The 24,849-nt window shown below is 40.6% G+C and overlaps 2 protein-coding genes across 3 annotated transcripts in view; one reads left to right on the forward strand and one right to left on the reverse strand.

Moving 5' to 3' along the window:
• The window catches only part of LOC134872211 (poly(rC)-binding protein 4-like), a 29,998-nt gene extending 13,786 nt beyond the window's left edge, over nt 1–16,212 (forward strand). Inside the window, exons 5-14 of one of the 2 annotated variants that reach the window (XM_063895401.1) lie at nt 111–227; nt 3,152–3,283; nt 4,625–4,753; nt 5,908–5,982; nt 7,261–7,332; nt 9,103–9,159; nt 9,240–9,315; nt 9,818–9,867; nt 13,025–13,194; nt 15,239–16,212. In XM_063895401.1, the coding sequence (XP_063751471.1) occupies nt 111–227; nt 3,152–3,283; nt 4,625–4,753; nt 5,908–5,982; nt 7,261–7,332; nt 9,103–9,159; nt 9,240–9,315; nt 9,818–9,867; nt 13,025–13,194; nt 15,239–15,584 (1,224 nt within the window). In that variant the 3' untranslated portion in view covers nt 15,585–16,212. The remainder of the gene's footprint in view (nt 1–110; nt 228–3,151; nt 3,284–4,624; nt 4,754–5,907; nt 5,983–7,260; nt 7,333–9,102; nt 9,160–9,239; nt 9,316–9,817; nt 9,868–13,024; nt 13,195–15,238) is intronic. The other variant, XM_063895410.1, reaches the window with a different exon arrangement.
• A 2,138-nt stretch (nt 16,213–18,350) lies between these two features.
• Nucleotides 18,351–24,849, reverse strand: part of LOC134872430 (dedicator of cytokinesis protein 3-like) — a 44,285-nt gene continuing 37,786 nt past the window's right edge. The window contains 10 exon segments of the mRNA XM_063895722.1: nt 18,351–21,191; nt 21,710–21,792; nt 21,936–22,058; nt 22,147–22,231; nt 22,839–22,951; nt 23,175–23,256; nt 23,393–23,528; nt 23,612–23,754; nt 23,972–24,088; nt 24,714–24,797. Of these exon segments, the coding sequence (XP_063751792.1) occupies nt 20,583–21,191; nt 21,710–21,792; nt 21,936–22,058; nt 22,147–22,231; nt 22,839–22,951; nt 23,175–23,256; nt 23,393–23,528; nt 23,612–23,754; nt 23,972–24,088; nt 24,714–24,797 (1,575 nt within the window). The 3' untranslated portion in view covers nt 18,351–20,582.

Here is a 24,849-nt window from a genome sequence, read left to right on the forward strand (position 1 = left end):
GCACAGTCGTGGGTATTGATCTTCCCCTTTAAGTCTAAGAAAGAAGCTTACAAGCATATTCATTAATCAGTGTTGACCATTAACTGGCCTATTGACCTCTGTCCCTACAGAGCAGTGCTCGCGTCAACATCTCAGAGGGTTCCTGTCCGGAGAGGATCATCACCATCACCGGCTCCACAGACTGCGTCTTCAGAGCTTTCACCATGATCACATACAAGCTGGAGGAGGTAACTGTCATGCATGTCACTCAATGGTGTCACATACTGGTGAAAACAACACATGTCCCAAAAACTGAGCAAACCTAGCAAAGCGCAATTGCTAAAGAATTCAGAGCAGGCTTTTGGAAGTTGTTTTGGAAGTCATAGTGGAGCCAAAGAGGTGAGAGCAGCCATTTCACCCAATCATTACAAGGAACCATCTCATCTGCACATTACCACTAATGTGCTTTTATTGCTATCGATTAACTCTAAACTGAAGAGGTGGAAGGGAATGCTTTAGCTGCGTTTCATAGCACTTTCAGATATGATAACGCTGCAGGAGAAAATTTGGGATTAGTGGATTTAGCTGCTGTTGTAAGCAGAATGACGCGATGCGTTTTGCACAGTAACATATTAAGGAAGTTATTTGTCATGAAAATGTGTTTTACTTGGCAACAGTCCACTTGTATAATAAGCGCAAATAATGCTAATGGGAAGGATTTCTATACCTTGTCATCGTCTGCTAATGAGTTGTAGATGACAGGTTGTTCTTGCTATTAATCCCCATGGTGACTGTCCATCACTGCGCTAATTAATATGGTGGAATGAGAGCCGTCTTCACAGATTTAGCATCACAGCAGACACTGGCAACGAAACAGGTGCTCCCTGCTCAGGTCGACAGCCTTCAGTAAATACACGCTGGCTGGGAGCACAGTGCGGTATTCATTAAAGACTTTTCGCACTCACATCTTTCCAACCCTGAAACTCTTGAGTTTCCATGGCAACGTGTTGGCTGACCCACTGTGCGCCGCATCCACCAAAGTTGAGTTATCGTATCTGTGACACATTTAATTAAAAACAAGGGGGAATAATCAGCTTTTTGGCCACGGAGTATTAGACTTGGCATTTGTTTCTGTCTCAACAGTTTATGATTACACAGGCGCACTTAGTCCTTTCATTTGGCACTTGATCACTTGTGTGTGTTTCCGTCTGTTTTATGGATGAAGCGTTCCCCAACTGCTGCGACATGATTGCAAAAACACACTCTTGAGCAATTTAAGTGAAGTGATAATCGGAAGCAAATGCTCTAATAACACAATACATGCAGTAGCACTACACTGCAGTATCATACATGTATTCTGTTCCCAGGTGTCGAGGCTCAGCATGCATGAAAGCCTCATAATCTGTCCGTGTTCGTTTCTAACAAGCAACACAATATGCTTGGGGGATTTAAGAACAACAACTTCTTGAATGAGCAGTGCTTGTGTCTGTTTTTCACCAATGCGCTTCGAGAGTTTGATTCTTTTTTGGCTAGGATGTCAGAGGGAAGAATGGGAACATTCATAGTTGTTAATATGTGGCTCGTATTTTTAGATCAAATAAAGAAAAGAAGCCCAGAGTCTTGTGATTGCGCCGACGAGCTGCGTGCCCCTCTTGTAATGAGACGAGACGTCAAGAGCCTGATCCGCCTCACTAAATATAGACACGGAGCAAAGCGGCACAAGAGTCACGTCAAAATATGCCTTTCAAATATGAAGTTCACAGTTATTGGTAGCATTATGCAGTTCCCTTCTAAAGTGAAATCCTTTGAGAGAGCACATCCACACTGACCCCTCTTAAGTCAAGCTAATGTTATAGCAAACACAAACCGTTGGAAAACAAGCTGCATGCTTTGCATTCTGTCAGACATTTTGTTGTGGGTTGAACTGTGATGGGAAGAGAGACAGCGCAGCGCATTTACATTTCAAAGGTTCACAGAGACACACTGTTCATTAATTAATAGCTCAATCTCCACCCACAAGAGAGCAGGCACAGGATGTTAGCTACCTGCACTGTGAAACCCAGTTCAATACCGTTCTTGATCCACATCTGGATACCATATTGTCCCCAATGTTTTCTTGGACTGTTATTATCATCAGGCTTTGGTAGTTGCAAATATACTTTTAAACTTCATCCACTGGTAGGTTAATGTTTAATAATTTAGCAGTTATCAAACTTTTAAACCCTAAAGGATTTTTGTTTTAATTGTTCTCTAGAGCTTTCCTTAGTGTGAGTCCAATATTCCTGTCTTTGCCAAACATAAACATCCCTAAAACAGCATGTTGTTGCTTTTACACTTTGTTTTTTGTACAGATTAATAAAAAAAAGATATAAAGACTTAATTACTGAGCTTTGGAAGAAAGCATATACAGTATGTTAAGCTTGGGACAGAGCTTTTTTCATTCTTAATAAAGTGCTTATAGTTTCATATTTAACACATTGATATTTTCAACTAACTTTCAGCAGGATAACAAATAAACCTTTGTCCAAACTATTCCTTCCCCAAAACTGAAGCCTCATCTCATGGGCTAAGCAAAACAGACTAAGCAAATGAAAATGATGTAAATAATAGTATTTATCTGTATATCGTCACGTTACATTGCCTTATTTAAAAATGATATATGTGGAAAGGAAGCCCAAGGTGAATCGGTTCAGTGTGCCAGAACTGACTGACTCAGTTTTATGCAGCATAGTGAAAATCTCAAAGCAAATGGTGCTTCAATTCACATCGGACTGAACAACATCCCTTACATATCTGGACAGCCGCTTATGAACTCATATAGTGAAACATAGAAAACAGGAGGCTATAGGAGCAGACCATACACTACTACTACCCATTAACTGAATTAATCCTATCAGGTTTTTCAGATTTTTCCTGATGATCACTTCATGTTGATGCAGTAGAAATTGAGCTTTGCTGTGTTGGAATTGGTTCATCTCGACCTATGAGTTAAACATCTCTTCGGTCCTAATTATTGGAAATAAAACCCTTGTTTGCCTCTGGTGGCTTCTCTCACCCTCCATTTCCACCCTGACCTCTGCTGCCTGATATTTCCCTCCGGGACTCTCTATTTCTCTCTCCCCCCTCTACGCCGACTCTCACCACATTTTTCTTTCCCCTCATCTCTCTCCAGGACCTGACTACGCTGGTGGCCAACGGCACCATCAGCTCCAAGCCACCAGTCACCCTGCGGCTGGTCATCCCTGCCAGCCAGTGTGGCTCTCTCATTGGGAAGGGAGGGGCCAAGATAAAAGAGATCAGAGAGGTGAGCAGCCAGAACACAAATCTATCCCCTCCGCCCTGTCCATGCCGCACATGCTGGAACACTGCAAAATTAGGAGAACAAATGTGCTCCTGAAGAAGGAGGGAAAATAAACTGCAGCTAAGAGCAAGAGATATTTCATTTTCACAATTCTGTTAGTATTTGCTCTAATAGAGTAAAATAAGTCATCCGGCTTGTACTAAGATCTAGCAGGATTATCAATCTAGTTCTGTGAGACTGTGAGGAACAGCAGTGCTTGGAGTTAAATGCTTTTGTAAGAATCTAACATTCCTCTCTATTAAAATGATGTTTAGCAGGTATGGTGTTTACAATGTTCACCCTCTTAATTTAGTTGGCTAAAATGCAAAAAAAATGCTCATTAGCAGCCCAAAGAACAGCTTAGGTTGATGAATGTTGAACCAAATATTGGACAACTGTACATTTTCACCTAAAGATGGTTCCAGAGAAAATGTTGGGGCTTACCAACTATCCATACTCTGGGGAACATGAATGTCTGAACACCAATTCATGTCAATACATCCAATAGTTGTTGAGATATTTCCTTCTAGACCAAAGTGGTAGTATCTGCACTATAGTACAATAGTACAATTGGATTCAGACTATTAAGGCAGGAAATTAGTGAGACAATGCAGTACGGAAAAAACACTTAGCACAACAAACAGTATGGCTCAGCAATGGCATCTTGGAAAGGAAAACTTTCAGGCCCAGTTGAAACATCAGGATTAAACGTATCAGATCTGATGCCAGAGACATCTGACACTGTAACTTTAGCTCTGTACCCAACTACAAATAGTAACTCTCTCATTTTAGACTTTACCTTCACTGGCAATAGCATCCAGTGGATTTTTTCTGCGGTTAGATGGATTTTCTCGCCGTGTTCATAACCCAAATTTGTTTCATTTACGGATGTGTTTTGATTGTTTAGTTGCCACAGGACACATGCTCACTTGCATCTTGTTTGATAAATGTGGTCCAACAAAGGCCCCTAAAACCCTGCAGTCTGATAGAGACATCATTACATTTAGATAAATCTTTAAAAGCACTTCTTGCCTGCAGACGTGCTTTATTATGTATATATCAGTTTAAATTGGGAGACTGATGTCTGCTGACCATAAAGGACTTTTCATGTATCTCTAACCTGACCGGATTTGATAATAAACATACTGCAGCATGGTTGGTCTTTGTCAGTAAAAGAGAAGGGATATAAGGTCAGTGTAGCTGGCAGGGTATGAATCATGGAAAGGAGTCATGGCAGAGTAATAACGGCTTGAGTTATCTCTGGAATCAAAGTAATCTTTCTTTTTAAACCCCTATCATTTGCAGAGCACCGGAGCTCAGATACAGGTGGCAGGGGATTTGCTGCCCAACTCTACTGAGCGAGGGGTGACGATATCTGGGAATCAGGAGTCTGTAATCCAGTGTGTCAGACTCATCTGCACAGTAATCCTGGAGGTAGGAAGCTCACTATTCCTCTCTTTATTCCACATACGCACACCTAGCTGACATGTTGTCAGGGCTCTGCTGCTGCAGCTACGTGAAGGAAATAATTGCTGTTGACATGCATGTTTCATTACACTGCAGCTGATGTTAATAATGCATTTTTAGTAGTCTGTCTTCCTTGTTATGTAATGCTACCTTTAACTAGACTCAAACCGCTGCTGAACAAGGATTCTGCAGCATTTTTCTCATCCAACATAGGAAGTTGCTTCAAATAATAAATAATACATGCCCTCTTAAACTATGGAAGACATTGAATGAAATCAAAAAGGAGCAGCTCTCAGGTCAGAGCTCAGTGTTGTTGGAGAAGACACTAAGCTGTCAAAGGGAAAACAAACTGGCCTGTAGCAATATCTGTCCACCTTTAGACAACAGCTCTCTTGAGAAAAATCGAGGAGATGAGAGAAAAGCAACCCCAAGCACAGTTTCTCCCTGTGTGTTCATGGAAGTGCACAAGTCCTTTTTGTTTTAGCATTGCAGCTGGACCTGACTGACTAATTGCTGGTTTAATCCAGTTTTCCAGGGCTTTCTTCAAAGGCTTCTGAGTTTCATTAGGATTCTGTACCAGCGGCTTCTTGCTTTTGGCTCCAAGATTTAAATTATGCAGAGTTATACAAAGAATTTGCTGTGACTGCTTCCGCAGAAAATATGCTCTACATTTTGAAGCCAAAAACAGCTACGCCAATATTGCAGTTACTTGATAAGATACACGGTGTTGTGCACTTTGTATAATCTCTTTTCTCATTGGTGTTTGAATTGAATTTACCTACATATATCTCCTTGTTTGTGGATGCTTGTTTTATTGAGAGGGACAGTGCCGAGCCAGATGCTGCGATGCAAGCTAAAGCTCAGAGCTATTATCCACTGCTTCAATTATTCAATGAATTACTAATATCATCAAAAGGAAAACAAGGAGGGGAATACTGTCTGTGTCATTAGCAGTTAAGTTCATCATTAATTGTAATTGTAATGTACCAGAATTGCACACTATTTGCACTTAATGTCTCACTCTTTCACTGAATTGCTAAATTCATTTTAGGCAATGTGAGTTTATTTCTGAAATTTATCATGAAGATTTAAACAACCCTGTTTTGTTTTTCACTCCTTAGTCTCCCCCGAAGGGTGCCACTATTCCCTATCGACCAAGCCCTTCACCAGCTGCCCTCCTCATCGCAGGGAACCAGGTGAGAGATTTTACTGCATGTTGGGTTGCTTATAAATGATAGACTAGCACAGTTATTCTCCAACTTTGTGGTGAATCTCGCTTTAGGGCCATAGAAGTTTAGAGGGGGTAAAGGTAAAACTGTTGCTTACAAGATAAACAGATTTTTGACAGGGGAGAAAAGAAAAAGACACGATGTTAAACAAAATACTGTATGATGATCTTTGTATTGGGCCAATACTGTGGGAGAACGATGTATTTTGTGACAATTTGAGCCAAGTGTAACTTCCATGTTTGATTTGCACAACATATACTCATGTAAAAGGTACAGTTGTACATTTTGGCTTGATTTTTACTTTTGTTTTTAACACTAAATATAGTTTTTTAAAAGGAAGTCCATCCAAAAGTTGTCAGGCATTTTACTCAAAACAAATGTCAACCTGGCAGTGGTGCTAGATAAAGAAAAGGGAGAACTTTGGCCTGCTTGTCCTTTAAGTAGATGCCTATACAGTGGACAAACCAAAGAAAGAGCCATTGCGCGTAGATGTTTGAGAACCACTGGATTAGCATCGGGTTGCTGACACTCTCACCTTCCCGATTCAAATCAAACTAGAAATGATAATTGGAGATTGTTTTGTGAGTGAGTGTAGGGTTGAGTGGTATAGATGCTGTTGTTTGAGAAGGGACAGATACCCAACCCCCATGGAGCAAGTCACAAGATTAGCAAGTGAGACTGGAGACCTGCCGTCGGCTCTGGCTGCAGCAGCAGTCAGATTTTCTGCATAGCTGTCAGCAGTTCTGACAGTGTTTGTGCTGCCTCATACTCTGGTCAATTTATGGAATGGCTTTGTGTTTTTGAAATTCCCTATAATAAGCTATCAAATTAAACCCGGGTGAGGTCCTGGTCACTGGGAGATGGCTTTAATGAAGGCAGCGCTGTGATGAGGGATGTTTGTATAATTTGTCAGAGGAGAAAATTAAGTGGAATGGGAAAAGGGTCTGCGGATGAGTCATGGGCTATAAGCCTGTTAGGTGTGTTAGACTGTCAGAAAAGCAGCCCGGAGAGCCTATCTCAGACCAAATAAGATCCATGGCAAAAGAAAAGGGGAAAAATATGTAATTGGAAGTTTTTATTCATTATTTAAAATACAATTTACCATGGATTTCAGCTGGTGGGAGAACATTTACACTCAATAATCATCACTTCCATTACACAAATAGAGACTGTCTGGACTTTATAAACATGATGATATTTCAATAATGAGCTATTTTCCTTTTGACATCTCTTGTGTGTATGTAGGTGTATGAAGCATCAGAGTATGCACCCCACCCTTTGTACTCCGTCACCCAAGGTGGCCTGGACCTCCAGCAGGTAACTGGACACTCATTAATGTATACCATCTAACCATTTCCATTCTGAATATAAAATCTAAAAGATCTGTCTGTGAGCTGGAATTAAACTCCATCGCAGAGAGCAGGAATGCCTTTCATGGCTGTGAGGATCTGATGATTGTGTGGTATGTCCAAATTTACACAGTCCATCCTCTGGCTCGAGGTATTAAAAACAACAGCTGAGTGTAAGCTGCAGCTATTGTTCTACCCTGTCATTAGAGCTGTAACCCCTCTTGAAACACGATGCCATCACACACCACCACCACAGTCTATTTTTTAGCCCTGCCGAGCTCTGCACCAGAAACATTTCGGCTTTAGGAAAATTCTCCCATGACAGCAGATACTGTCCTGATATCAAAAGGGATACAGCATTCCCTGAAAACTCAGCCTAAGACTGGAAAAGAATGTAATTGTGGGGAATGAAATATAAAGAGTTTATGATTTAGATCACTCATGCTGTAAATTAAAGATTATTGCTACTAATTTATGGTGTGTTTCTGCTTTCCTGTAAAAAGCTCTAATGTACTGATGCATTATAATGACAAGCTCCCTTCTCCAATTTATGACTGTATGGCCTGGTAATAGTATCCAGACAGCTGGCGTCATGCAGAATTGAGTTAGAATGGATACACAGATAGACAAATGGATGGATATAGTGAGAATCAATGGGTGGAGTCAGAGAAAATAGGGGTTAGCATATGTGAGTCTGCATTATTTAAGAAAATCGGGGGATGGGTGGACTGCAGGTAGAAATAAGTGTTTCAGAAAACAAGCATGATTGCACAAATACTTTGGAGTAATAAAGTCCTTTCTAAATTACAGAGAAAAATAATTTATTTTTTTATTTTTTTATTATAGCGTAGTATAGCTTTTGTGTCCCTGTTTTTCAGTGTTTGTTGCCATCCCATAAAATGAAGGTGATGGGAATTTTGATTGTAATCCTAATATTAAGTTCTGAAGATCCATGGCCCTATTTAAAACAGACTCAAACTTGATACATGAAAAAATCTAATTTCCAGATTTTTTTTGCTAATAAAGGGGATTTTTTATTTGATAACATTTAATCCATGGGTTTGCTATTGATGTTGATGTTTTGTTTTACTGCTGCCCTACTGCTCCCAAATGTTTTAGTTGTTTCATGTATGGTGTTATATCACAGTTGTCTTTAAGAGGTCTAACACAAAATCATTTTTCTGGGTGTAAAATCGTAACATGTCTACTCTAATACTTTTCAGTTAAATAAAACTGGTAAACAATAGTGTATTAACAATGCTACTAGCATTTTTTGTTGATTTTACAATAATTATTGTTATTTTGAAACACTGCTAGTGCTGGTGCTGGTGCTGGTGCTAGTCCAGTTTCAGAGACAAATAGTCCTTCGCCTTCAACTGTTCACACTGAAGTCTGTGGATAATTCGGTATAACAGGGACACTGTGTGTTTGGAAAGATATGTTCTTGTTAAATCTTTTATACATTATTGTTAACAGTGAGAACCAAATGGAATTTCGCTTTATGGTACTTCTGTATCTCAGAGACAGATATATCAAACCCTGGACAAATAAACCCCACATCTATTGAACCAGCATTGGTAGAGAGACCACTAAGAGTTCAGAGCTAAACTACACACCCTTATTTCCCTTATTCTGAAAAACAAAACAGGCACGTATTGACAGTGCAGCACTTCCATTAAGAGGATGCAGATTTATTGCCTGTGAATAATCTTTTATTGCTGTGATTTATCTAATACAGAACGCTGTCTTTCAGGCCTACACTTTGCAAAACCAATACGGCATTCCACACTCAGAGGTATAGTATTACCGCTATAATGTCATATTAAATGTGTAGTTTATGTTTATCTGCATTGAGTTCTGCTTTCTCTTTTACAGATGGCCAAGCTTCATCAGCTGTCAATGCAGCAAGGCCTGAGTCCTATTGCCCAGCCTGCTTCGACTATCATGCCTGGTAAAGCCCTAACAATCGTCACTATTTGCTCTGGATTGTATCCCAATGCTGTGCTCTGACAGTCAAACAAATGGATAAACCATTTAACAATTTTCAAGTAAAAAAAGCTGCTTCATCTGTAACCTGTCAAACATTTTTCAACTTGCCTTTGACTTTAGAAAAAAAGGCGTGCAGTCATTAGCTGCACTGATAATGTGCTTGTGTCAGTGAGGAAGGAGGAGACAAGCCTTTATAGCTCCCACATAGAAACTATTATGTAAAATGATGTGTTCCGCAGAGTCAGAGAATTCGGAGATGGAAAAGAATGAGTGTCGTGTTAAACATCAGGCCATTAAAATGGAAATTAACTGCTTTATTATATCTAGCAGTTCCCTGCTCAAAGGGCTTTTCTAGCATATCACTGCCAAAATGTGTGGCTTCACTAACAAAAGGAGTTGAATGAATATTAAAATGCATGATATGTCAATTTTATTCAGTCGACGCCTGTATTTTGTCTCATCAGGGATGGACTCCAACTCTCAGACATCTCAGGAGCTGCTTATTCCCAATGATGTAAGCAGAAGCAAGTTTTTGTTCTTTCTGTTTTCGTATTTTTCTCTTCTGAACAACGGGAAAAACAACAGCAAATCAGCACTCATCTCACATGAACACAGCGCAGGAGCAGGTGACTTTGGATGCGGTTTTTGCATCTGCAAAGATGGCGGATGTGACTTCAAAGGGATGAGAGACATGTTGGCAACTTACTAATTATCCTCATTATTCTAACCTCAGACTAACCCAAGGTTAAAGGGATTCTGAGCTGATATGGATCCTTTCGCATTATTGTCTGTGCTGCAGTTGCAGTGTCTTAGATTGACTCCCATGAGTGCTCAGTAAATCCTCTCATGTTCCCTGACCTACTTAGAGGCTGTCTGCTGTCAAAACAGCCAATAAGAAAACAGACAAAGATCCTTTCCCTCTTCACTTAGCCTCCGCCAGGGTTTGATGAAACGTCTCTCAAATCTGAGAGAAGAATTCACGATGCATAGATGCACTTCAAAATAAAGACGGACTTCATTTCCCTTCAGATAAGCACCAGTTTTGTATTTGCTTGGTTTGGAAAGACAGCATTTGCCTATTAATTGTAGTAATTCATATCCTATTGGATTTTATTTGGAAAAAATTAAAGAAAGCTCTCTTTTAAGTAAAATGTGTAATGAAAGCATTTCAGATGTAATTCGCAAGAATTTTATCAAGTATAAAAATATAGCCACATGTATCCATAGGAATGAATGCTGTATAGAAAATTAAGGATAAGGCTGGCATTTCTTCTGTTTGTGTTTCTCACTGTCAATGAATCCTGTGAAAAGACCCATACAATGTGTTTCTCAATGACTGCCTCAAGCTTAATAATTCCTAACGAGAATGTGAATCTTTAAATCAGGTCACAGAATTACGTTGGAATCTTTTGAAAAGGCTACGAAATCTCCCAAAACAACCAGGCCCTGTAGTTTTTAGCGAACATTACTCAACCTGGAGTAGACTGAATAGCACATTGGCCGGGACTATTTTCAACTGCAGATTTTATACCCTCCTGAGTATTTACAGCAGCAGGATGGTGTGTGTGGGATTGACTCAAGCTGGATAAACTCCAGCTAAGGAATATCTAACCCAGTGCAACAGTGTATTCCACTGATGTGTTTTCATAGTTTTCTGGGAATTTTTTACTGATTTGTTATCAATAAAAAGAATAAAAGTGCCAGTCTTATATTTTAAACTGCATTGGAATTCACTTCAAAACACTACAATTAAATGTATTGGCAAAGAAACATCCCAGACTAAATAATTGTTTAACTTTGCTGTCTATGTTGTGCAATAGAGAGAAAAGAAGAAAGGGTTGATTGATTAGGTTTTCACTGTACTGTATAGAATATAGCCACGACCCTTCAACAGCATTTCTAAAATGTCTGAAGGCTTTTTTAACCAAGCAAACCCCCACATAGCCAGTGGCACAATGCATCGGAGGAATGAGGGAGTCCAGCGCTATATGTGACAGGGACAGCTGTTAGCCCGTGCCATTGTTCCAGAAGAGAGGACTTATAACCATGACTGAGCCTCCTCAGCCCTCCGTCCCCCCTCAGGCCGGCCACACAATCCTGCTCTGTGCTCACACCAAACGCCGAAGGAGACTTGTGTGCACACACACACACACACACACACACACACACACACACACACACACACACACACACACACACACACACACACACACAGATGCATTGAGAAATTGCTTACACCAAGTCAGCAGTATGTACAGTACTTCTGCGCGAGGAAGATTTAGCCGGAAGAGAAATGGCTTCGTCTTACCATCCCATCGCTCTTCCTGTGTCCTTTCAAAAGACTGCCTCAGCAGGAACTAAACAATATGTAGGCCACTTATAGTTGAAAACTAGGAATATAGTGCAGCAATAATGGTATTAAAATGCTCTTGAAAAATAATCAACACTGTAAGCATACCTGTGTTGTCTCCTGTGTCATTTATTTAGGTCTTGTTGAATTTTTAAGGTTGTTCAAACAGGAATGCTGTTGTCTGAGGTCATGCACACCAAAGTGGGTGAGCTGTTGACAGCTGGTGTCTATTGACAGCTGGTGTAAAAGGCCAGAGTCCTGTGGAGATTCTTGGTCTCAGTGGGAGGGACACGTTATCTGTGATTTGAGGTGTGTTGTGGCCATTGTCTCTGGAGTTGCTCTTTAGGCTGGCTGCTCCCCCCCCCCCACCAGATAACTGCTGAGCCAATAATAGCCAGGCGGACCAACCAGGTCGCTATGTGACAAATCAGACATTGTGGAACAGGCTGCTTACTTCTCAGGAAAGGAATGTGAAATCCAGGGTCGAGTGCAGCACCATGTTTGTGTGTGTGTTGTGTATTCCTACCTACGTCAGTCTCTGCTAAGCTGCCAGCACACATGCATACTACAAGTACTCCATCACTGTCTGTCCCACTCACTATATATCTGGCAGCCTAACCCTGTCGCTGAGCCTTGACACCCTCTACTTGAGCTGATACGCAGCCCCCAAGCTTTGGCTCTGTTAAACATCTATTGTCGCTAATAGACAGGGGTCCAGGTTGCGTAATGAAACCAAAACAAAAGTGATAATGTATTTTGGAATGCAATAAAACTCATATCATCGTGTAATCTACTTTCAGCAGAGAGATAGCTGAAGCTCACTGTATGTTATATATTTGACTCATTTTCCCATTATGTTTTCCATTAGTGCGGAGATGCATCTAGCTGGCATGTGTTTGGGAAGTGATTTGTTTGGGAAGTCATCACCGCTCTGAGGAATCAATAACCTTTTAGCCACTCAGAATAATGAGAGGCAAATGTGCCTCCCCTCGTCTGTTTTACCGGTGCTCACGCAGTAGCAATTAAGGGAGACTTCGGGGAGAAAAAAAAAACACTTTTGACATGAATGATGGATGACCAATCCACTGAAGACCATGTAATGCAATATTCGAAGTGGTCTGCATTAATCCAGACCAACAACAGCGCACACTTTTTATTGTTATAGTGTTCTTGCTTTTGGCCTTTTCGTCAGAATTAATTTCATTTCAACTACAATAACAAAAAGCTGCAATCAGTATGGCTTTTTGAACTATTTTCTAGTAAGGCATATCTCTTTTTCCCACAAACTAACCAATCGATCTTTGCCTCTGTTCCTTTACAGCTGATCGGCTCGATCATCGGCCGTCAGGGCACTAAGATCAACGAGATCCGGCAGGTGTCGGGAGCCCAGATAAAGATTGGCAGCCAGCTGGATGGGACGAGTGACCGTCACGTCACTATCACAGGAACACCGGTCAGCATCAACTTGGCCCAGTACCTCATTACCTCCTGGTAAGGCCCAGTGTACAGCCATCTAATAATGAATCACTACAAGTGAAGCCCTGAGAGAAATGCATTGGTTTAAAAGGGTCAGAGGTCATGCTGTGTAGAGTGATAAGTGATAATGAGGTATATCCTGTGCAGCTGGTAATTGGACTCAGGAGAATGAGAAGGAGCCTGGGTGCATTGTAAGACATAAAATCTGTGTCTTGTTGGAATTCAGTTTTAGCATCGCATCTCCGGCATCTTTTTCTTAATTAACTTTCCCAATATGTAGAGATAATAATGCAATGCAAGACTAACTCTTAGAGTAGATCTTCGAAAAACAGGTGACAGAACAAATCTGCACATATAAAAGTAGTCAATACAAATACAGCTAGTCAGATTTTTATAAAAAAGGCACAATACATTTAAATTAAAACATAAATGGTGCAGCACATTTTCACAGTAAAAATGTTTCTTTCTTTCTTTCTTTCAAAAGAGGCAATTCACTGTCATTCATTTGGACCATTAATCAAAATCAGGTTTTGTATGACTACTCCATTACTTCACGTTTGAATAAACCCTGTAGAAAAATAAATATGCCTCCTCAATTACACAACTGGGGAGATTGTGGCAATTTATGATTGCACAATCAAAGTAATTTATGACTTATGCAACCCTTCAACAATACTTTGGCGATTTTTAGCCTGTGCACACAATTACACAACCATAAAAGAAGACAAACTCTAGAAACTTAAACAAAAATGATAGAATAAATAAAAAGAGCTATGAACACAACGGCGGGGGTGATACAAACTTCATTAAGGCACATTAATAAACAACCTGACACTCGCATAATCAACAGTATTACACATCATCGAAGCAGACAGCACATAGAGCTGGACAGTTTGTAAATAGCATGCTGAAGGCCTACACAAAACAAGACTGAGTTATCCTTGTTGAACTCACCTGTCTGAATGTGAGTCATGTGCACCGTAAACTCCTCCTCAAACTGCTCGAGGATTAACTTCTCAACTAATGCATAGGCCGATTAAAACCGATCATCCCAGTATCTGTGTCCACACACCCCACTGCAGGTAAAAGTTCCTGAGTGAAAGCAGAATCATCTGGATTATCCAGCTGCCTTTAGCAATTAGCATTTATTATGTAGCCACATCCATCACGCACAACATTGTTGGTGCATTTGATTTACATCTCCTAACCTGCCAGCAGGGTGGACCAATTCCTTTTTGCGTTGATTAAATACTCAAAAAGTACAATAAAAATGTATTCGCATCATTAAAAGCAAGTATATAGAAGTAGTCATGCAGAATTTCAAAATATTGTTTACATAATTTATTCATCAATATTATAGGCTGACTGCATTCATCCTTTTAATCATGCAACTGTGAAAGAGGGTGATTATTTTCTACTATAGGCTACGTTATATAACTAGTCCATATTATTTAAACTTTTCTTTGCTTTGCACTTTTGTTATTCTTCTGCCTGACTCACAATGTTTTAAGCTTTAAATTCTCTGCAGGAGACCAGAGATATCTTCTGTTACATTCCATTTATTTTAGTTTCTTGTTGTCAAGACATGATGGCGCCAACAACACCCAAAATGCAACTGTGTAGGCAACAGTTTGTGGACCTCTTTATATATGCATGGGTTGGACATATGCTAGCAGTTGGTAATGTGACTTCGAGCCTCTAGCCTCAAGCACAGATGAGGAGGGGGCTGCAGAGGTTTGATAAGCTCACTTTTTTTCAAATGCCTCATTTGTCCTTCAAACTTTCCAGCCTTAACCAACACTTACTCATGTGACATCATTTGGAACAATTTATTAGATGTTCTCCCTCTTGAACCACAAAAGGTTCTATTCAGCTTTTTTCACATATACAGTAAGACTCCGCATGACCAACACTGTGTGTGAAATTGGTGGTTTTCCCCCTTCAAACGTTTCCAGGAGCTTCAGCCAGTGTTGTAGCAACAGTATAATCCTCTAATCTTCATTCTCTGTCATTTCTGCATGTTTCCCTCTCCTCCCTCCTCCTATCTGTGCCCTTATAGTTTAGAGACAGCCAAATCCACAGCCCAGGCAGCCACTATGGCAGCGCCAGTCGACCTCAACATGGCCTTCACCCAGCAAGCCTCCCCAGCTGCCTCCCCCGCACCCACCCTGGCCACCATGGGCGCCCTGACCCCGGCTCATATGCTGGGCACCCCATATGGTGCCATGCCGCTCTCTGGCCTGTTGGGGATGAAATCCGTCCCCTTTCTGACTCTATCAAGCCCCGGCCCCACTGTAGCCGTCACTGCAGCACCCTCCCACTCCACTCTGGCCGCATACACCGCCAAAATCTCCTCAGCCAACTGCATCAAAAAGCCAGAGAGACAGAAGTTTGCTCCTTACTGATGCAGCCTCTGGGCTCCGTGTCTGAAGAGTCAGATGAAGGACAGCTGCAGTGTTCTTCCACAAAACGCCTGATGTAGCCATATCCGCTGGCAGAGATGCTCTTGACTTTTGTTCTTTGATGCACCAACAGAGAAGAGACCAATGGAGATGTGGATAAAGCTTTTAAAAGTTATTTACGGTTATAGATAATTTGTGAGTTTCCCATGAATTGATGGACTGCTTTCATCGTCACCTCATCACTGTTATTGATCACACACAAAAAGGGCTGGAACCTCACCTGAGAAACACATGTTTAAATCACAGTTTTCACATGTGTATCTCATGTTAGAGATCAGCTTTTAAGTATTTATCCTTCAATAAATTTGTAAATTATACTCAGATGAAAAATGCTCTACTGTATGATGCTTTTCTACAATGTCTATGTTTGCTTCTTGAAGTTTTTAAGAAAATTTGTAAATGTCTGGGGGGGTTGGGAATTTGTTTTAGTTTTTTATTAATCTGTGCTATGGTACTGTACTTTACTGTTCAGTGTTATGTTCATTTTGTTGGATTTTATTTTGAATGTGCAACTTGTTTAATCTTTATTTATTAGTATTGTTTCATTTATTAAAAGTCTTTTTTTTCCTGATGTATTTGTCTTTTTCAACGCTTATTTGTTGCACTCCAATGCCCATCTATTCATTTGCGTCACAGACATTCAGAGAGTAGACACAGCCCTTGAACCTGTGTCAAATTAATGGTGCAGCACAATAACACTGTGGACACAAAGAGATGTGGTGCCAGATCCTAGTTATTTTCTTCCAAACAGTAGGCTGGATGGTAGCTTGTCATTCCAGTTGCCAGAATTTATGAGAGACTTTTCACATTATTGTGCCCTTGTGCCCCAAACAATAACAGCATGATGACACAGTGCAACCCCAGAAGAGGGAAGGGATCTGCCTGCATTAACACATTGTATCAACATGCATGGAAGTGGACAAATAGAGATCCAGTGTGGAGAGCATATTATTATACACAATTCACACACTGTAAGTCCCTTAAGACAAAATACAGAGGGAGTTTGCGATTAAAAAAGAAAAGGAGCACTAAAAGAGTGGGAGAGATAGCTGGAAAAATAAGAGGCGCCTCTGTGATGCTGTAAAAATGAAATTCAGTATCTGCATCTGCATGCGCCACAGCATCATCACCCTCTTGAGAGGCAGCTAGGATTCTTTCATCCTAACTTCTCTTTTTTCTATGTCTGCATCATGGATATGCAAGACACGGAGAGTGCACACTCCTCATTGTTACCAAAGACATTTCAGAGGGATAAAAGCCACAGCTGCATGCATACAACTTCAGTGTTATTCAACTGGGGTACAAAGAGCTGCAAGGCTAAATTATGACACTGAGAAGTCTTGGAAGTCTCCCAGTTATTTTCTATTTATCAATCCTTTTTTATCTGTCTTCTCACTCTAACACTTTTAACATTTGAAAGGCAAAGATAATAAACAGCCCTAATAATGGAAAATACGCTAAAACATCATTATTTGCCTTCAGCAAATCCACTTTTTTAATGCATTATTTCCATACAAATTATATCCTGATTACTTCTTATCATCCTACAGGAATTATTATTGGGTCACTTGTGCCACCTGTAGGCAACACATCACTTCTCTTTACTAAGATGGTGTCAACAGACTGTGAAGCAGATCAGGATATGTTGTAGAAAGATTTGTTAATAGAACCTCATATTTGTTACAAAGACCATATTAATTTGTTTCTATAAAACGTCCCCCTAAACTAACGCTGCGTTACCATATATCACATAAAAGGATATGCTGTATTTAAATATCAAAGTACGACGTTTGTGACAGTGTGAGGCTTGTGCTGGGGGGGAAGGGACCCAAGCTGTCACTGCAACTGACAAGTTATCTTTTTCTTAAACATTGTTCTTCTTCTGTCGTGGACCCATGGGTTGTGTGAGATGCTGTTAGTCTCTATCTCTCTAACACACACACACACACGCACATGCACACGCACACACACACGCACATGCACATCCAAACTTTAAGCACAGAGGTGGTGAAATGCAATTGAATTCAAAGTAGTTTACATACAGTAACTACAATAAAGATGTAGCTACTGATTTTCAGTGGTTTCATTTTTGGCTATATATTATATTCATTTATATTTAATGTAGTTATTTTTTAGTAAACATCAATTTAATTATTATAATGCATCAATAATAATAATAATAATATTATGTTGAATGTGAATGTTAGTCCAGTTATTCACCCTCTTTATCTTTTTGGTCTCCTGAGAGAAAAATCTTTTTCGAGCTTTTTGCCGGAAACAGCTGCTTGCTGCACCAGAAAATGACCCAATGAGAGCAGTGCGAGTTAACCAAAGTAAAGTTTTGTGCTGTACAAATAAACAGTGAGCTAAAATTAACTTTAAATCTCCTAAAAGCAGAAGAAAGCTGCAGAATCAGGTTTAGATTCATTAATATAAATTAACCCTTAAACAGTCTCATTCGATACATTATTATTATTATATCCACTAAAGTGCTTTAAATAAAGTATGTTAATACTTATTATACCATCTATTGAATCAAACACACATGCACACACAAAACAGAGCAAGCAGCATGAAAGCATCCTCACTCTTTTGCGATCTGCTTCATGTTTTCATGACAAACAGCGCCCCCTACTGTACAATTAACATACTGCTCAAACAATCACAGCACAGCAAAGGTAAGGAGGAAGAGTTAGAGCTGATAAAAGATTGTCTTTAATGTTTGGCATCGTTAATGAATTCCATACCACAGCAGTTTATGGGAGTAGGAAAACCACTTTTACAACCAAACACTGTTTGATCATGCTAACACCATATGTACAGGAAAGCACATTGAAAAGTGTATAAAGTATTTATATGAGAAGACTCAAAGTCAAGAACGGTGGAGACAACCACAGTCTAATGGATTTGTCCTTTTTCAAACACTGATTATAGATATTTATCAATTACACTGATCTCTGGAGTACATGTATATACACAAAACAACGATAAACCTTTTTTGGGCGTCTGCAATAATTCTCAAAAATATTTCACAATACTGCTGTATGTACAATAACAGAATTTACATTGAAAAATTCTATTGTAGCTATATTTTGAGTATCACTTCAGTCACCAGTTATCCTCAGTGCCATCAGGCTCACAAGAGATACTCACATATTTTATATATCTAACCTCAGGTTCATCTCCATACAAAGTACAGCATCTGATGCAGTACCTGGGCCTTCTGTTGTGGTACGGATTCTGAAATATGTTCACACAACTGATGATCTCACATACAAAAATAGATGTTGTCTAGTCAGCTGACAACTTGATGTACAGTAACACAAAGCATCCACCTGCAAAAAAAGCAACAACCAGGAAAACAAGTAATTGTTAAAATATTAGCTATATCCTTCCAACCCACTATATCGTGATAAACAGCGCTGTTCTCTGCTCCACAAAAAGTAAATCTCTCTTTCTGTCAGGGCTTCAGCGTTCTTCTGAAACACATCATTAGTTTTCGCACAACAGAAGGTGATTGAGAAAGAGCTGCAGGCAGAATAAGAATTATTAGCGCTACAAACCAAACAACAACCTGAAACCAAAGCGGGACAAAACCATACAAAACATCACTAGGTAGATATCTTTTTTTTTCCTTCATGGAGCATATAGAGAACTGAATGAAAAGGAGAACGACTGTCACTAAATGAGCTTCTCACAGTCCAGATGAGAGGTCAAACTGCATTTGAGTGCACTTAAGGCAGGTAGGCGATTCCAACGCTGTCTGAGTGGGCTCCTTGTCTGGCAGCTCAGTGGGCTGGGGTCTAGACAGTGTCATCAGACGCAACGCAGGGCTGCTGCTGTCCAGGTTCAGCCCTCACTGTTTTGTAACATGGTCTGACAACCATACAGAGAAGGGTAACGATGGAGGGAGAGAATGGTGAACAGAGTCCAGCAGGAGGTTGAGATGTGGAGAGTTTTCCGTTCTGGGGAACATGATGAGTTTGGTTCCTGTCTGTCAATGTCCTCAGTTACCCTTCTCCTTCCTCTCTAGATATCTTTGTCACACAAAAGAGACAAATAGAGACTTCTTCAACAAAGACTGAACTTAAAGCACTTAAACAAAAACAGCATTGCAGTTTGTGCAATACAAATAGAACATCTCGTCTGAATACATTCACGGAGGTTTCCGTACGCAGTGGTACGGATGGGAAATTGTCAGTGACTGAAGTTTGTGTCCCTTGAGATGCCGGGCCAGTCTTAGAGACCTGCGATTCATGAAAGCCTGACAGCAACCTGTGTCAGAGTGCGCCATTTGATATGATACACTATTAAGGAGCACTTAACAGTGTTTCGTAAAACATTATGGACATAAGCCTTTGAAAACACTATAATGTATTATGTATTTATTATCAAAATAAGAATTCATATATATGAAGCATTTAAAGCAGAGAAGTCCCTTCACTGTGAAATATAACCTTCGGGTGTTTCCTTGTGTTGTGAAAATGCCATGAAAAAGCTAAATTAAGGGAGTTCAGAGCTCAAACTGCACCTGGGATCATGTTGGTTATGATCATGGTCGTCATTTTTCACAAAACTGTTGTCTTATTATTCTCAAATGAAAAAACATGCTCACAGACAAGTTGTACATTTTGTACAATCAATATCAATTTCTGAACAAAGTTAATCCGTCTTTTTTTCAAGAGATACATTTCTTTTAATTATATCTAAGAGGCCACACAGAGCAGTGACAGAGCCCTGTGCTGTAGATTCGTGGAGGTTCAGTCCCTCTTTTCTTTCCTTCATGTGCACTGAAATTAAATCACAGAGCGAGAAGTGTCATCTGATTCACAAATCATCGCTTCACTTAGGAATCTCCCTGTAACTGCCTTTAACTCAGTGCAAATGAAGGGAAGAAGACCAGAAGAAAGCTCTAACTGAAGTATAGCTAGACCCTCGTCATCACTGGGCCTCCTCGTGCTCCTCACTGATGCACTGCTCCCAGGGGTGTTTCCCCTGGTCTTCACGGTGGCCGTGAGGGGAGTGGAAGATCCTTCGGGGTAGCGGGATGGGCTGAGGCTGCAGATCCTCCTCTGGGATGCAGCCCTCTCTCAGGTAGGGTTTGGGCGGCACGGCTGGAGGCTGAGGCCTGCGGTAAGGGATGTGGTGGGGGCCGTGAGTGGGAGCGTGGTGGTGAGGCGGCGGCCCGTGGGAGTGGCTTTCCATTCCCGGGTGGGCATGAGTGTGAGGGTGCTGGTGGTTGTGCGGGTGCGAGGCAGGGCTGCGGTAGTGGAAAGGGCGGACAGGGTCCACGGACTCAATCTCTGGTCCCCCGTAGTGGATGTGCAGGTAGGGAGAGGCCAGGTACTCATCAGGGGGGGACCACAGGTGACTGGGAAGAGGCTCCAAGGCGTCGTTCCTGATAGGGCCGGGGTCCGGATATTGGCCTCCAAAGTTACTCTCACTCAGAGAGGAAACCCCGCTGCTGGCGCTGCCTGACAGAGTGGAGTTACTGCCGCCCAGAGCTGACTGAGGACTGGTGGGGGAGCCAGGGATCGGGTGGAGAGGAGACTGCCGAAAAAAAAGAGTCAAAGAATTGTGGGTGTTTTTTTTTTTTACTTACAGTCAAGGGAAAAGTTTTGTAACAACAACCTGAATTTCATTAACCCTCAAGCTGCCTTCACATACTGTCTGAAATGTTGGAATAACAAGTTGCAAATGAAAAAAGTTCAAGTCAACAACTACTTCATCATTCTGACATAGTCCGTGTTTCAGACATGTGAAAATATAATTATAATTTGACAGCCAGGGTTTAATAATCTGTCCGCCCTCTGTCATCAGGCATTGCTATAGTGTACAAATTGACTGTTAGTGAAGACAGTGTTTATGTGTTGAGAAGTTGGAAAATAGGAGCTTCTGTGAAGTCAGGGTAACCGTGACAAAAGACCTAAAATGTCAGTTTAATCATTTAAATTGACATTCAAAACAAGAAGGAGGATGAGGAGAGTGAAATGCCAAAAAGTTTCTACAAAGCCGTTTGCGTCTGATATTTTATGACTCTACTAATAATATTTCTCTGTGGGCTGTACCTTTCGAAGGGAGCGGACGGGCAAGGCAGGGGGAGGGTCGCTGTTCTGGTGGTGAAATGCATCACAGTGCATAAGGAAGTGTCCTGCAAAGTGAAATTCATAAGAGGAGATAAATCATTTATACATTGCTTGAAAGGTCTTATGTAATGGTCTTAAATAGGTTTGGAACTCTCAGAAGCTCGTAACCACACAGAAACCCATAAACGTGAATTTAAAGGAGACGTACCCGGGGGGAAGGACCTTGGGGGCACGGGCGGCATCATGACCCCTCCGGTAGAAGTCGGCATGTAGGACACCGCCTCCCTGTTTTCCCCGTCCAGATTCCAGCTGCCGGGAGTGTTAGGAAAGACTGGAGAGGAACACATAAACATGTCAACATGTGATATTTATCTCATGTTCACCATACAGTGCATTTCAACCTGATTGTGTTGTATCACCTTTCTCTGGTAGACTAATGTGAGGGTCAGCACACGGCTTGCAGGGGCTAATTTGCTGAAGTAAAGCCCGCTGCATGTGGTTGTTCTGAAACATAGAATGAAGAATTATAAACAGGATTGAGAAGTCACTGAAAACATGGGATTGTGTTATGTAATTAGGTTCAAAAAGGTGTAGTGTGTTACAGTTAATAGGGAAAAAGTACTGACATTACCAATATGTTTATTTAAAATAGGCATGCACACACAAAGGCCTCTAATGTTTTTTTAAGAGTTTGCTGAAAGGCATCCCATACTCTAATGTGCCAAATGTTGCGAGTCCCTGGTTGATTACAACTTTTTCATAGCTGGGAAGTTGTTCCCCTTGTTTTACACAACACATAATGATGACATTTCATATGGTTTCCTTTTGTCCTGCATATTTGGTTATAAGATGATCCAAAAGTAACAGAAATTGATCAAGTTACAATACTTAAATATGATTTGACAGTTAAATTAGGTAACGGACGGCATTATTAAAGTAACTATCTGAACCTGAATCTGATGATTAGAATTAGGTAGAAGTAAGATTTTAAAAGTGGCAAGCTAAAAAGAAAATCTCATAAGAACATTTAACACATTGATTTGAATAATTACAAACACTTTTAAAGTCTGGTAGGTTTTGCACATTGACATACAGACAGCACTGTACATACCTGTCCATTCTCTGCCATGTTGTAGTACATGTTGCTGGCCCTATCACGATGAGAGGGCAACAGGATCATCACCTCCCGGTTGTGTTTGGCCTTATCGGGCAAGGATGGAGATCCTGGACAGAGAAAAGACGAGAAATGTTACCAAGCAACCTCAGTACATGAAACAGAGGTTTCTAGTTACCTTCTTCATATATGAGATATCTATGAAATATATGTTCTTATTCTCAAGCATCTGCAATAAAACCTCCATAGGGATATATAAACATATAATATACACAGATACAGAAATGTTGGGGCATTACAGTAAGGATCATCTCAAATGACTTTCTTACTTACCTCTGGCACTCGAGGGAGCAGAGTTAATAATCTGGGAAGAATTGGAGCGGATTGAGCTCAGGCTGGAGGAGGAAGGGCTTGGCTGCAAAAAAAGATTTAAAAAGAAGTTTAAGAAGCGAAACGTTTTTTGTAGCAGAAACATGTTGGTGTGCGCCAAACAAACTCATACCATTTCCATTGCTTTTATACCAGTGTGTTCTTTTTATATCAAGCCTCACCTGCATGTGTAATGCATCCTCAGAGTGCTCCCCCATCATGCCATCGTTCATTAGGACAAGGTTTCCTGCCTCACTCGATGTGTGAGAGGACAGAGAGGAGGACGAGTGACGGATGGAGCCCTGGAGGCTCAGAGGGCTGCAGGACAGAGACAATGTTGTAAAACTTTAATCTCCATGTTTTCATAAATGTGTCTGTGTGTCGATGTGTGTGTGACCGACCTGTGTCTGTGTATGAGGCGGACGCTCTCAGGGCTCATGTGGCTGTGGGAGGAGAGGATGCCTCTGGGAGAGTTAACCCCTGGGCAGCCTGCAGGACCAAATCGATCCACGCCAGGCACACCCTGCTGGGACCCAACCATATACTACTCTGAATATTTACACTGCTAAAACAAGCATTAAAACACTTGCATAACAACCTACAGACATATTCATAACACTCATCTCACACAAACAAACGCAGATATCGAAACAGACAATACAAAGGGGGCTATTTACCATTTTGTTAGCAAGAATACAAATTAAAAACACAGCTCAAACCTAAACTTGGGGAAAAACTGAGCCACATTTGGGACTACTCACATGGTGTAAACCTGTCCTCATCATGTGGAACTGATCTACAAGCTTTTTGTGCAGGGGACGCATCTCCGGATGCACCAGCTTCTCATGAACAGCCAGACCCACTCCAAGAATGTGCACCTGTTGACAGAAAACCAGATGAGAAACAGCTTTAAGGAGGATGTTCATATCTCCATTATGCAGTGTTCTTTTCATCGACAAAAACAGGGATTCTTTTTTTTCCATTACTATGACAACATGATGGCGAGACGGCTTATGACTTCAACATGCAAATTAAGTCAAATAAAGATAAGGCTAAAATGTAGTTTAAAATATACATCAATTAATTTTTGTTGACAAAAAGGTGGAGAAGAAATAATATGTTTAATTTATTATTTTTCTCCTCAATATAGTGTCCTGTGGTTTCAGGGACCATATCAGTACCAAACCAACAACCGCACCAGGGCTTGGATGAAAGAAACAATTTTATTTGGCTGTATAGACCAACTGAAATGTTATATATATAATCTAAGGACTAAAAAAGACTAAAATGTCAAAAGTTTGTTATTGACTGATACTAAATACTGTAACTAAGAATATGAAATAGTTTCAGTTTTCTCTGACTGAGATAAGACTGAAAGCCCCGGAGCTTCAGTCAAATTGAACTTGACATAGAAAACTGGATTAGCTTGGATATGATTTACATTATATCTGATAAAAACTAATAAGGACCTTTGACACAGAACTACGATTATATATTTTATACCTGTTCCTGCATCAGATCCTTTAGATGAGTGATCCGCTCTGTGTCTTCTGGGTGACTGCTGATGTAGTCCTTATCAAAGAAGGCCTGTGGAAGAGGAGAAGATGAGGATCTCTCACATCGCTCAAACAATTCACAC

Source organism: Eleginops maclovinus, chromosome 1, assembly GCF_036324505.1.
Source record: "Eleginops maclovinus isolate JMC-PN-2008 ecotype Puerto Natales chromosome 1, JC_Emac_rtc_rv5, whole genome shotgun sequence".
In the NCBI taxonomy this organism is placed as follows: Eukaryota; Metazoa; Chordata; class Actinopteri; order Perciformes; family Eleginopidae; genus Eleginops; species Eleginops maclovinus.